Genomic DNA, 13940 nt, shown 5'->3' with positions numbered 1-13940 from the left:
TCCAGTCCAGTATAGTAGAATACGTCATGTCTGAAAAATAATTGCATATTCATAGATTATGGATATTTTTTTAATGAGGGAGACGGAGCAGATGCAATTTTAAGAATATTTACCAAGGGGAACTTTTTATGTGGAAAACCATATCAGACACAAATTATTATTCAAAGCAGAATATATTTTTTTTTATGTCTGGAGAAGAGCTTTAACATTCATCCACTAAAAAACTTCAGTATATATATACTGTAGGACAGCTAAAATACCAAAGCTTTAAAAGGATTTACACAGAATCTATCCAAAACACATCATGCTAAACAGATACAAAAACTCTGAAAGTATAGTATTGGGTTTTCCATCAAACCAGATACTATATCTGCAAAAGAGTTTCTAGTGTCTAGTACAAAGAAATAATATTACAAAATGAGAGAGATTCATAAATTGCCACAATATGTTATAAAATAGCTGCTGAAAGAAGTTAATTTGCCCTGGAAACAAGTGAAAATATATCAGCCCTTATTTTTACTATAAAGCAAGATTTAGGGAGGACATAGTGACTAAATTGTTGTTATGAAGACAGCCTGAGGAAGATCGTGTGTGGTCTGTCAACAGGAGACATACCAGAGACAAATAGCTATAATAACAGCATTCTACCTTCCAACAGAAACATAACAAAGGGTAAGTCAAACCCAACTGAAACTCCACTCAACTGTCATGCTAACACAGAGGAAAGACTCTGTATCCAAACTTGTACATGACGTCAGCAGAGTCGAGATAACAAGTTAAGTGTTCTGCCAGGACTTTTAGGTGGCCTTCTGTTCGTCCTGTCAGTTTTTCCAGGGCCCACAGAAGCCACGTTGCTTCCGCATTGTGCAGCCGGCTGTCGATACCACTCTCCCCCCTGGTGTGAAGAAGTGAGATCTCACCACCACCAAGGTGTTTTTTCAGAACTTATACTAATTGATAAAAGAAATTAAAAAAAAAATACGAAATGGTTTTGGTGGCTTGTGCATATATATTATAAACCAAACTTTGGGGAAGATTGCCTACACTTACTGATTTATCTTGAACCAAGAAATCCTTGGTTGCTCTACACCACAGAGTTCATAGGATGCATTAGCAGGTTTACCCAGGCTCGTTTGGAAAGAGTGTGGCTGCGGAAGCCTCTCAGATAAACTGAATTAATGTGATGCACTGTCGGACCCCCACACTGCCCGACTGCTGGATCAATGCTGTACCAAACAGGCCAGTCCATGAAGTTTTGGATGTGTGTGCTTGCGTGTGTGCGTGCATGTGTGTGTGTGCACAGCTGAAGTGTACGTAAACAGGTTTATATGATCCCAGACTTTCAATCAATGTTGAAGGCTGCAGCCCTTCGGTACCTTGCAACCGCCTCTGGAGTCATCCGGGAAAACATATCCTGGAAGGACTCCTTCAGTAGGACGGCTTCCCTGACCACCGGTGTCCACCACGGTGTTCGAGGGTTACAGCCCCTTGAGGCACATAAGACCTTGAGACCACAGCTCCCTGCTGCCGCTTCAGCAATGGAACTTTGAACATTGCCCACTCTGGTTCCATGCCCCCAACCTCCACAGGGATGCGAGAAAAGCTCCGCCGGAGGTGTGAGTTGAAGATCTCTCGGACAGGGGCCTTCTCCAGAGGTTCCCAGTTAACTCCCACTAACCATTTGGGCTTACCAGGTCTGTCAGATAGGGACCCTTCTTCACAATTAATTTTAATTTTTAAAGCAATAACCCTACTTGTATTTGAGTATTTTTCCATGGAGGTTCTTCCTCTACTGCTGTGTGTGAGGTAACATTGTGCCAAAATGTGCACAGACACACCGTGGTGGGATGACAGGTGGCTGATGAGAGTGTTGTGTTGCTGGTGCCACAGATGTCACACCTCAGGTGAGATTATTCTTTCACACTTTCACCCTGCGACTGCAGATGTTTTTTAGCATCTTCAGTGAGCTAGAGGCAATGAACATTTATAGACATCTTTGTCTGAAGTATCTATGTGCAGAGATGTGACAGTGTGACAAGATCAACTACAATAATGGCCAACAAGCTAAGCTTATCAAACAGGATGACAGGAGAGGTAACATGATGTGACAGAAATTATTTATTTTCCCAATGAGTAGTGTGACAATGTTACGAGAGGTCTTTTGAGTAGATTGCAATTGATACAAGATAATCTGCCTTATTCTGTGTTATCATGATATGGAACATGTTCTAGAAAACTCCTGAAATAAAGGAAACTGCATGGAGAACAAGTGGAATTATGGGCAGAATTTGTTCTTGTTTTAAAAGAAATAAGTCATGTTGTATGTGCAACCAACCAACAATAAGGAATGCTAAATTCAGGACCCCAGTAGCTTTGACAACAGAATGATTATGCAAACAGAGAAAGACAAATGGGACTTGTCTCTTTTTTCCCCAATGAGATGTTAAAGGATTAGCCTTACCTGAGTGACGTGAGTGACCTTTTCGGTGACATTCTGAGTTCGGTCTTTAATCTTGCTGGGTGCAATGATTTCAATCTCGGTGGGCGAGGCAGGTCTCATTCGGTCAGTGCCAAAGGTCAGAGTAACCTGAGGGATGCGGCCGATGGTCCGATGTCTCATCAGGTCCGAGTCTGACGTGGAGTTCAGAGTGCTGGGCTTCAGATCTGCAGCAGATAGAAAAATAGAAAACCAATATCTGAAAATGTATTTGAATAATATATTTGCTATGACGTACTTCTAAATCTAAAGTGTCCAGGTTTGAAGGTCAAATCATGACCAAATGTTAAAACAAATATATTTAAATGTTTTAAAAAATGTTTTTGTTCATCCAAAAATGTTTTTGTTCATCCAATATTTCTTGCCCTCCACAGGAGAATCAGGACAGACTGCGTTTCCCCTCAGCCACAAAGACACAGATGGACGTACAAATGTGGTGCAAATGAAAGAAATGTGACAGACAGACAGAGTGGGAGTCCAGAGTATGATTGGAACCTGAACAAAAAGTACAGTTTCCTCACAAAATACTTTCCCTAAGAGAAGAGGAGGACTTATTTGCAGCAATGTGCAATTTTACCACAAATGGACCACAAATCCACACAGAGTGACGGAGGGATTGATTAGTTTGTCTCTGCTGGAACAACCATCAAACAGCTGCACGTACTCAGTGTGATGTTCTCCTTGTTATGGATGTTGGAGATCTGTGATCTTTGATGTCTCTCTATTTCAGTTTTTTTCTTGTCTGACAGAAAAGTACACATTCTTTAGTGAATCGTGGTGAGAAACGTGTAGTTTTTGCTGCCTGTACATCATTTCTTTTCATATCTGATTTTTTATTTGACCAATTTTCAGCGTTGAAACAAATGTAATGGTAATGTCCTTTCTGATTGGCTGTCAGGTGTGTGTTAAGATCATATTACAGGACAACTTGTGGTGCTGTCAGACTTATTATCATTTCATTACTCTCTTCCTGTTGTCTCTCTGTGTGGCTGTCTAATAAAGGCAAAAAAATGCCTAAAAATATAATATAATATGACAACTCAAACATAGTTTCATTCAACATTTAAGCCACCGTTCTGTGCAAGCTCTATATTTTCCTTTGCCCTAAGTCGATAAGTGGCATAGAAGGTGAAATAATAATTATATTGTATCGGAGGTGTCCTTATATACAATATAATGGACTTGGTGAAGGAAACCCCTTTTCTGCCTACATCGTTCAATACTGACAAAATAAAATGTTCTGTTAATTAATTAATCCAATAGTAAGATATTTCCCACATACCCTTTAGCTTGCTGACTTCAAACATGTTGCTACTTGTTCACAGCATACACAAGACCGTCAATAAATCAGTATTATCAATCATTGTCTAATCATGTAATCACATCATAGCAAGAATATCTCAGATCAGGGTTTGCAGTGCTCATGTCAAACTGAAAACGTTTAATTTTACCAAAACTTGCAACCAATGTAACCAATCAAACAATGTGGATAATGTTGCATGCTTGGTGTAATCTGATTTAGAATGATTGTGTTTTCTTCCTGTCAGAAGTTTTCAAATAAAACATTTATGCATATTATATTTCACTAATATGATGAAAGCGTGTACTGTAAATATTTTTTTGTTTCTCTCGGAGACAAATACAGCCCTTATTGCCAACTGTAATTCTAGTAATTCTATATTTTAAACTCTAATTCCCACTGAGGTGCTTGCAGTGTCCGTCAGACACTCACTGCTGTTGGCTCGGGAGTCTCCAGGTTGACTGCTCCATTCTGCCTTCATGCCATCAATGCCATCCAGTGACGAGGCGCGTCGGAGGCTACAGACGCTGTCCCGAGAACAGCTTCGAGGTAACGTCCCCCTAGGGAAGGCGTTGCCAGGGTCCAGGCGTTCTGTCAGCAGGGAGTGCCGTTTTGTGGAGGACTGGACTGCAGGGGAGGGAGGATCCAGGTCCCGTTCTATCAGGGCTTCCGTCTCAGACTGCATGCAGCTCTCCTTGGACGGGATCCGAAACTCTTTGAGGGGGACCTCCTCGCTGTTTGGCTGTCGAGGACATAGAGCAGGAGGCCATGTCTTAGGTGTACAAAAATCATACAAACACACTATGACTATTCTTAATAAAAAGGTTATCTGTCAGCAGTTACAGCATTTCATTTTTCTTAAATTTGGTTGTGTTTTGCTAATCAAACTTATAGCTTACAATACAAAGTAGACCTACAACAGATAGGAATTTTTCCATCCCTGCCAAAGAGTCCCAACATGTCAATTTGCCTGACTTGGCCCAATACAGTTCCGTTGTCAGGTATGGACACTGTCAGGAAATAGTTTTACACTAGAAGTGATTCATCAAAACACGAGAGAACTCTAAATAGAAGTAAGGGGAGACTCTGAAAAGAGAAAGATTAACTCAACAATGGTAGATTTTTTTCCCCCTCAGTCTTCCCTTTGGGGTCCTTTGGGCTGAACTTAAATTTCTAACAATTCTCACTGCTATTAAAGGAAAGTGAAACAGCACAGTGCATACCTAATGGTTGGAATTCCACATGTGAAAAGCCTGCACCAAAAGAGTTTAAGTAATCATTTGAATGCAGAAAGGTTTTTGTTTTGTGCTCCTAATGTAAGCCTAATCTTTAGTCAGTAAATTAAAAAAATCCGTTATTACAAAGGCTATGCGTGTATGTAGTATTATTTTCTGTATAGATTTTAGCTACTGTCACTAGGCTAGGTACTACAGCAGAATGCAAGGCATGCATCCACACAAGAATACTGCATCACACACCTGCAGGTAGTCCACTACCACTCCTTCAAACTGATCTTTGGAAAGTGAAGATTGTCGAAAGGACCGCAGAACCGGCAGCCTCATCTTCAACCTGCGATTCTGGCCTGAAGGGGAAAGTCTGTGTTCAGCTCAGCTGTTATCAAAACTCTAACTTTATGTACCACAAATCATGTTCATATACAATTATTTTGTATTATCCAAAATACATTTTGGGAGACACTTTTGCCTCGATTAGTTTTTTTTTTAACTGCATCAGACAGGGCCTTCTTTGTGTATGTGTATCTGTAAAATGCTAACTGCGAACATACATCAGAAACTAATACCACGGTTTGGTTAATAATAATAAAAATGATATGAATGTGAATCACTGAAGTAAAATATGATCATACAGTAATTTACAGTTTCAATTACTCTCAGGAGCAGAGAAAGACTCTGCTTCCCCAAACTCGAAAGTATATCATGCAGGAAAGGTATAAGACAAATGTTAAAGGCTTTACAGTAAAATAGTCCTTGGGCGACTCTCTGCCTGAGGCCTGACTTCTTGAGAGTAGGATCAATCAGCTCCTGGAAGTCGAGGATGAACATGATGACAAGGCCTTCCTCGCTTTTTACAGGGACAATGTCCACCAGGCACGGTCTACAGGTCCCTTTAGACACAGAAAGACAGACTTAAATATGAAAAGAGGGGGCACCCGGATTTGAACCGGGGACCTCTTGATCTGCAGTCAAATGCTCTACCACTGAGCTATACCCCCAGACACATAAATAATGTCCATGAGGAGGGAAAGGACAGGACAGACAGGAAGAAAGAAAATGAGAGAGATTTATAGGGTAAAACAGAGGGACAGATTTCAAACACAGAAAGCTAAAAAAGGTTAAATGAGCAGCACTTCCGTCAGGTCTAACTTCCCTCTGCAATCAGTGTGGTCTTAAAATAGAAACGGGTGAGAGGGCAGATCACACACATGCACACACGGCGCACACACAGTCCCTGCATTCAGTCTCATTCACACATCCAATGGGAAAAAAACTGACAGGAATACAGTCTGAAGAAATCAGTCTGTAAAAGCAGCCGGATCACTTTGTATCCACTTGTTTGCAATTTGTTGTGCCTGTTTAAGTCTGGAAGCACAGCAGGAAGCACAAGACAAAACAAATAGATGCTTAGTGGATTTGAGCTGGCATGCTGATCGCATTTCCATGACAACAGCGCTTTAGACTGCAAGCCCCATGCCCAAAGTAACAAGTGTGTGTGTGTGTGTGTGTGTGTGTGTGTGTGTGTGTGTGTATGTAAAGTACATGCATTTGTGTTTATGGTGGATGTCTGTAATCGTCCTGGGCCTGGTGTGTTTGCTTGCCTCCATTATGTGTTTCTGCCTTAGTGCCTTTGTGCAAGAGACAGATTAAAAGGTGAAGAAGGAATTACAGTAATCCGTCTACAACTGGTGAGAGAGTCTAGACTCTCTAGAGGAAATGAAGCTATAAGAGGAGGGAACATTTAGTAAAATGCCACAGTTTAAATGTGTCTCGCTCTGTTATATCTTTGTGTTCTTTTAACTCTCATCACAATTCTAATATCACAATCTCTAAATTTCTACACTTTTCATTCCTTCTAGCTACCCCAAATGTGATAATTATATTTTTATTTGCACATAACTTTTTCTAAAATCAAAGTTTTGCACAAAATATAACGGTTGACCATGTGAAGGAAAGCATGGGAAAGATTGTTATGGAGGAAGGGTAGCAGGGATTCTGGTTGTACCAACAAACCAATTTTCCTCTAGCGCCACGATGAGGAATACATTGGTAAAAGTGACATGTCACAATATTCACTGTATGAATTCCCATGGAATTTGGTACATACATTTGTATATTTGTATTGTCACCCATCATCCACTATATCTGCATTTGAAACCAGAGAAACTACTTTTTTTTTTTACCTAAAAGTTTTTACACTATCCTAAAAGATCTGTCAGGCTTAGTAAATTAAGATGATTTAACCTAGCTTTTTTTGTATGCTAAAATCTAAATTGTTAGCATGGAGTACAGGGACAAACAATCTTCTGGATACAATTTATTATCACTTTTCCCCATCCATATTCCAGAAATTAAGAGTAGTGAAATAGGAGCAAATGACTGAATGATAGTTAGGGTAATAGTTTGGATTAGGATCCGTCCAATCATGTTTCTTGTCAGAAGATGGATGGCAAAACAAAGAAACATATGGATGATTATGGTGGTTGCGTTTTCCTAATAGTCAAGCTGTCCAATACACAAGATTTTGTGACGGCCAAAAGTCTCCTACCCAGGTATCTGAGGTTGCAAACACTCATATCCTCCATTTACCTTCCTTATCGTAGTAGAGGATCTCCACCTTGCGCTCCTCGGAGCCGAGCAGGGCCTGTGCAAGCTGGGCCAGGGCGCTCTTCATGGTGCCTGGACCCACCAAGAACTGGCAGGTACAGGGCTGCTGCATGATCTCCGCCCTGGCGAAACCAAACATCTGGCAGAAGCCTTCGTTGCAGTAGATGATGCCACAGTTCTTCATCTGGGCGTTGGCAATCACAAACTTGCGATCTGAACGGCGGAAGACATTTAGCATCATATTCCAGTTTGAAAAGGCATCAAATCTTTGTGGAAATATGTACAGTAAGTGTGGGTTTAAGTAAGTAAGAAACTAATATATTTAAGTATTTACAACATCACCATAAATATTAAGAGAAATTATCTGCTGTCTGCTATACTGCCCTACAAAGACAGAGAGCTAACTTAACTTTAAAAAAAGCATTTAGTTAATAAAAAGGTTTAGTTAGAGGCGGCTTTTTGTTAAGAATGGATTTAGCTGAATGAACATTTTTCAATTGCCAAAATTGATTTTAGTTTCAGGAAACAGAGTAACGTTAGATTGAGCTAAAACTAGCTGTGTGGGATTTTAGCTGTTTTTTAACTTTGCAAACTTTACTGTTACATGCTGATACATTTCTAGGGCATAATAACATTTCATATGATAATATAATTATTAAAAAGTCAGAATCTGGTCTTAATTCAATTCTTTACTGAATATATAATAATGTTACTTACTGCTGCTTCTTTTTTTAAGTGATTAATATTACATTAGATATTGATCAACAAATCTTTAGTATATTTACAATACAATTATTGGTGCTAAAGCTATTAACGTCACAATCCCTCCCAGGGGACTAAGGAGAAGCAGATGGGCACTTTAACATAAGGGCCTCTGTGGCATCACACCTGCTCTCTCTTAACTTAAGGGAATTTACAGGTTGTTGATGTCTGTCAGGATTAGCCTGTAAGATTTTACCTTACATTTTTTAATTAAACTGGAATCATTCACCTGTTTGCTGTTTGTTTTCTTTATGTGCCCATACTGCTAGGTAATGCTATTGTCTATTTATTATGGTAGATGATAGATGTTTCTATGTTCTCGTCTCTATTCACACTGCCAGTGGTGGAGGAAGTATCTATGATCTTTGAATTTTATTTAATGCGAGCAGTGTTTCCAGTATGAAACCTAACATTAATCATTTCACAAACCCTCTGATCTATCTTGTGACCATTTGGAGGGGCCTGATCCCTAGGTTGGAAACCACTGAATTTAGGTAATTAACTGTATATAAAGTAGTTGAAAATAGTTCCACCTGATGCAGCTACAACAGATAAATGCTGCTTACACATTGATACTTCGGTATTAATAATCTAATTTATTATAATATGTCAGTAACATGGGCTGCTTTTCTGAAGAGCAAGTACTTCTGATACTTTAAGTACATTTAGCTTATAATTATATTATAATAAACTTCTGTACTTTTACTAGATTTTAAATGCAGGACTTTTTACATTGTTGCATTAAGTAAAAAATCTGAATACTTCCACCCCTGGAAAATGGACCACAGTTATTGTTGTCAAACCTTTGAGTATTAACTCTGAGTTACTTTGCACTCAAAAAAAATCCTTAATAATAATTCTAAGCTCATATACCATCCAGTTCCTGTTATTGATGATTGTAATGTACGTGGCATCAGCAACAGCATGCCAAAACATGAAAGTGAAGTAGGACAGTTTTGTTCGAAGGCTGCTAATGGAGGAGTTTAATGAGCTGAATGACAAGTACATACATTTCCTCTGACTGGCCCTTTTTTATCCTGTGGTAGGACTGGGTTACATAGCTCTCCCTATCTGCTGCCCACACAGATGAGTGGAGGGGACTCTTCCCTAAGTCCTTCTCTTTAAAGTAAATGGGTGAGCTTTTCTGGTAGAAAGCACATACTGTCCAAAGTCATTATCTGGGGCTCAAAGCGGAAACACTGATCGTCACACCGTTGCTAAGCAGCACCGCTGTGGCACATGCACTCACCTGGTCCTGCACGTGCATGTGGCTGCGCGTGCACACATGCACACTTATACATACATACACTTATGCATACAGTAGAGACATTACATAATAAGTTTTTTTTAAGGGGCTTCAGAGATTCAAGCATTATTGGCCCCAGATGTAATCAGACTATAGCTGATTGAGAACAAACAACTATTTTTCCATGTTTGGTCAGTTTCTGATCAGGATGTCAGGGTTATTTTCAGTCTTACATCCAACACACTGTAAGAGGTCCATAGTGAGGTAAAAGTAGGCAGTAATGGTACCAGGGAGAAAAGGGAAAAACTGACTTGAAAGGCAGACTGAAAAGCAGTATTGATTATATTCCATTATGTATTCCATTTGTAGCCAGAAACAAGAAATTATACCAACAAAAATGTAAATGACTGAAGTGCAATGTTTGATGTGCAACATATGAGCAGAAGATCTCTACTCGCATGATTCTTGTAGTTTTTGGGTGGTATATTCATGGTTGAATGTAGCCTACTTATTGTAAGTCGCTTTGGATTAAAGCATCATCTTAATAAATCTAATGTAATGTAATAAGGTAAAATGGAGAAACAAATAGTCAAAACAAGGAACTAAATCCAAAATCAGATTTTTTTTTCTTTCTAAATGTGTGAGCAGTGGTCTCTCTTTGTGGAACATGTGAGCTAATGTAGCATAATATTAGGCATCACATGAGCACACACAATCGCACATAGGTACAATAACACCTCAAACATAAAAGGAGCAGATGGGTAGGGGAGCGGGAGACTTCCAATTTTAGATAAATTAAAAGCTTGTCAGTCTGCCACCTGTTCCTCTTAACCTCCATCCTGGACCTATTGCACATAATATGTATTGTATGCACATTCTGCACTCAATCCACTCAGCCTCCTTTTTCTTATGTTAAACAGCTATTTTGTATATATTTGTTTCTGTATTTATTGTTTATTTCATATTATGTTTAATATGTTTGTTTGTTTCTGTGTGCACCAACCACCAAGGGAAATTTCTTGTCAGTGTAACTTACTTGGCAATAAACCCTTTTCTGATTCTGTTCAGGCAAATTAATAAGACAAACCAAGTAAGAAATATGAAGGATACAGGAGACTGTAGCCTTTTTGCAACTGGCAACATTGTGTGGCTATAACTCTATAGGGAAAAGTTAAGGCATACAATTGTACTTTGTCACCAAACTAAAAAGGTTTTAACCACATTATTCATAATTTAAAAGTAGCCTACTTCCAACCCTGTTCCATTCACAACAATGCTCTATTTTTAACAATCCATGTAGGCTACTGTTGGCCCACTACTCAACTGATGATAACCATAAGCTGTCAGAAATCCTTATTTTTTTCAGTAACTGAGAACATTACTACCCCCCATAATACCATGTTGCTAATGGAGGGCAAACTCTTTTGCGCACTTTCTTTGCACACGTGTTTGGGGCTATCAGTCACCATTATCAGATTCATTAAAATCATTTAACAAATGTTAAATCCTTATTAAAATAATTGCTAAGGTTGTCTATGCAGGGTGTCTAACAGTGATAACATATGCATAGGCTATTGTGAAGGTTTTCTGTCGCCTTGGTGGGTGTTTTATAATCACTACGGCCAACTGTGTGTCCGCACTTCGACAGCATCTGATGGTCATAACGTAATTTAATTTCATATGCACTTACTTTGCCCGTCGAATTTCCTGATGATAGTGTCCAGGTAGGTGTTCTGAAGCGCAACATGACCGCGTCTCACAGGCATTTTGGTGCTGAGAGAAAAGACTTCTCCGACACATGGACCTACTAGTTTAAAAAATAAATAAAAAAAATAAAATACAATATAATTTGAAGTGCCACCTGTGAAGAAAACAATCTGCTTCCACTTGGAGGACGAGCGTCAAAGCAGGGTTTTGATTTCTCTCAGAGGCTGCCGCTGACGGTGAGGGATGAAGAGCCGGACAATGATGGAGAGGACGTCTGGTTGCCAGGGCGATAGCAGATGCAGGATGTTGCACGCTGATAATGTGAAAATAAAGTAGCCTAGGATTCTGCAAAAGCCATGTGCAACATTTCTTAACCTTTAAAAAGAAAAACAAACAGTAGGGACCGGTTTCCCACAGTTTGGTTTCCTCTAGGCAGAAAAGGGAACCTGTTTTAGGAGAAGAAGTTGGGAACAGAAGCTGCAGGATTTCTCAGTTTGTTAATATTTATCGCAGCATTCTCCCTCAAGTTTGGACACTGCATGAATAAGAGGCTGCGATCAGCCAGATTCCCTGGATCCACTCCCCTTCTACCGCCCCCCGCCTAGACAGCGACAAGTCAGTTTGAGTTACCCAGGTCAAAACGGAAGTAACAGTTTACAGACTTTCAAAATAAAGGCAACGAATATATTTATTTTTCTTTGAATACAAGCCTGCAGGATTATGCACAAATTAAATTTAAATCTGTTTTAAGATCTGTCCAAGTTGGCTGGCACAAGCTTTTGAGTGAAAATGTATTGATGTAAGGTAGGCCACTTTACAAATAGCCTAGTGCTATCCCAAAATAGCCTATGTTATTTGTTACCCAAATTTGTCACCACCCCCAAATCTAAAAACTTGGTAAAGCACACAAACATTTTTTTTATTTGTTATAATTTGATTTAGTGCCCTCAAATCATTTTCCCTGGAATGTGTTTTTCATTCATAATCACTATCAGTTATAGCTGCAACCTACATTTAAAAAATAATATGATTTAAAAGCCATTTTTACATATTTAAAGATAGATTACCCCCAAAATCTCCTCCAAGTTTATGACATTTTAGAATGTATAGTGGTAGATTAAAGCCTTATAAATTTAGAGCTTAAAAGAAAAATCAGGGGCAAGGATTTCGGGGCACTACAGGCTTCTAAACGTTGGGTTATGTTGAGATTCGGGGACTTTGCATCTTACTAATAAAGGCAGGAATCTCTGTGAGTAGTGAGTCTGTCCGGCAGTCTGTCCCGAGAATGTGGTGACCTGTGCCTGTGTGAAAGACATCAAACGCAGCATGCTGTTGTACAGCCACTGAAGTCAGCGGCAAAGCATCTGCAGTAGGCAAATTTTTTTTTCCTCACACACACTTCCAATACATACACAGCTTCACTGTGCACCATTTTCTGGCGCCAGTCACGCTGCTCAAAAACTCCCGACACAGTTCTGCAAACAGTTCAGTGGTTAACAAACTCCAAAGCTAGCGTGGCCCTCATGTGAGGAGGGCCCAAAAAGATGCTAGAAGGAATAGCTGTGGATGCGGGGAGGGGCCCATAGAAAATGCCTTTCTACAGGGCCCAGAATTTTGTGCTATGCCCCTGCCTTCGATTAATAAGTAAATAAATTTAATCATAGGCTTAGATTGGTGTTTCATTCATGCACCGCCGTTAGTCCACGAACGAGGCAAATGTCTGTGATCAATTCTTAAAGCAGGACACTTGAGTGTCTGTCATCTAAACTGCTTAAAGATGCAGTAGGTAAGTCTTATAAAAGTAACTTTCTGTCATATTTGCTGAATCTGACCCTATGATCCAGTAGTACTACATGAATTATGTAATATAAAAAAAATCCAGCTCCTCTGGCACCACCTACAGCCTGTAGTGTGATTGGCAAAATTCCACCGTTCCCGGTTGATTTTCTCCAATCAGGGCCACAGGGGGTGTCTATCTGCCTGTCAATCACTGCTCAGGCACACACACGCATATAAGAGCGTTCTCTTCTCCCCCTTCCCCGCGCACGAGCTGCAGAAAAGTTTCCCAAAACTCCAGTGGTGAAGTGGCTTTTCAGAGGTGGCGTGAGCTCCGGGATTTTAAAGATCTGAAGAACGATGCCGATGTAGCCACATTTCTTCTCAACAGGTAACATAATTACCATGAATGATTTATCTTTCACTTGGTTATTAGTAGTCAAAAGTCCACAAAGCTACGTTGGTGAGGATGATAGTAACATTTGCACAGTGGTAGGTCTGATATGATGCTGAAATGGCTAACAGTAGCCTGCTAGTTAGCATCGTTTTACTGTTGGTGAGTTATGTTGGTGAGTAAAGTTAACATTGTGTTAGTGTTTTAGTTAGAGATGGCCCGATACCATTTTTTGCTTCCCGATACCAATTCTGATACCTGAACCTGCGTATCGGCCGATACCGAGTACCGATCCGATACCAGTGTGTCATATATTTTATTATGTTTTAACAGCTGTACACTACTCTCCCTGTATGGATGCGATATTATTTCTATCTTTGTTGTCTGTCAGGCTCTGGTTAAACTCTTTGTGAAAC

The 13940-nt window shown here is 39.7% G+C and overlaps 1 protein-coding gene and 1 non-coding gene across 5 annotated transcripts in view; both read right to left on the bottom strand.

Moving 5' to 3' along the window:
• kcnh6a (potassium voltage-gated channel, subfamily H (eag-related), member 6a) overlaps nucleotides 1-11907 on the bottom strand; it is a 28061-nt gene extending 16154 nt beyond the window's left edge. For 2 of the 4 annotated variants that reach the window (XM_039823860.1, XM_039823861.1), the window contains exons 1-6: nucleotides 11338-11907; nucleotides 7622-7852; nucleotides 5773-5922; nucleotides 5276-5379; nucleotides 4230-4539; nucleotides 2462-2664 (exon numbers count right to left, since the gene is read on the bottom strand). In XM_039823860.1, the coding sequence (XP_039679794.1) occupies nucleotides 2462-2664; nucleotides 4230-4539; nucleotides 5276-5379; nucleotides 5773-5922; nucleotides 7622-7852; nucleotides 11338-11413 (1074 nt within the window). In that variant the 5' untranslated portion in view covers nucleotides 11414-11907. The remainder of the gene's footprint in view (nucleotides 1-2461; nucleotides 2665-4229; nucleotides 4540-5275; nucleotides 5380-5772; nucleotides 5923-7621; nucleotides 7853-11337) is intronic. The other 2 variants (XM_039823862.1, XM_039823863.1) reach the window with 1 other exon arrangement.
• Nucleotides 5959-6030, bottom strand: trnac-gca. Its single transcript has one exon. It is a non-coding gene; the product is annotated as a tRNA-Cys (tRNA).
• Nucleotides 11908-13940: the final 2033 nt, after the last annotated feature.

The sequence above is a fragment of the Perca fluviatilis genome, chromosome 15 (assembly GCF_010015445.1).
Source record: "Perca fluviatilis chromosome 15, GENO_Pfluv_1.0, whole genome shotgun sequence".
Classification (NCBI taxonomy): Eukaryota; Metazoa; Chordata; class Actinopteri; order Perciformes; family Percidae; genus Perca; species Perca fluviatilis.
Note: the sequence above shows the minus strand (reverse complement) of the source record. Positions and strands in the feature narration are given on the sequence as shown.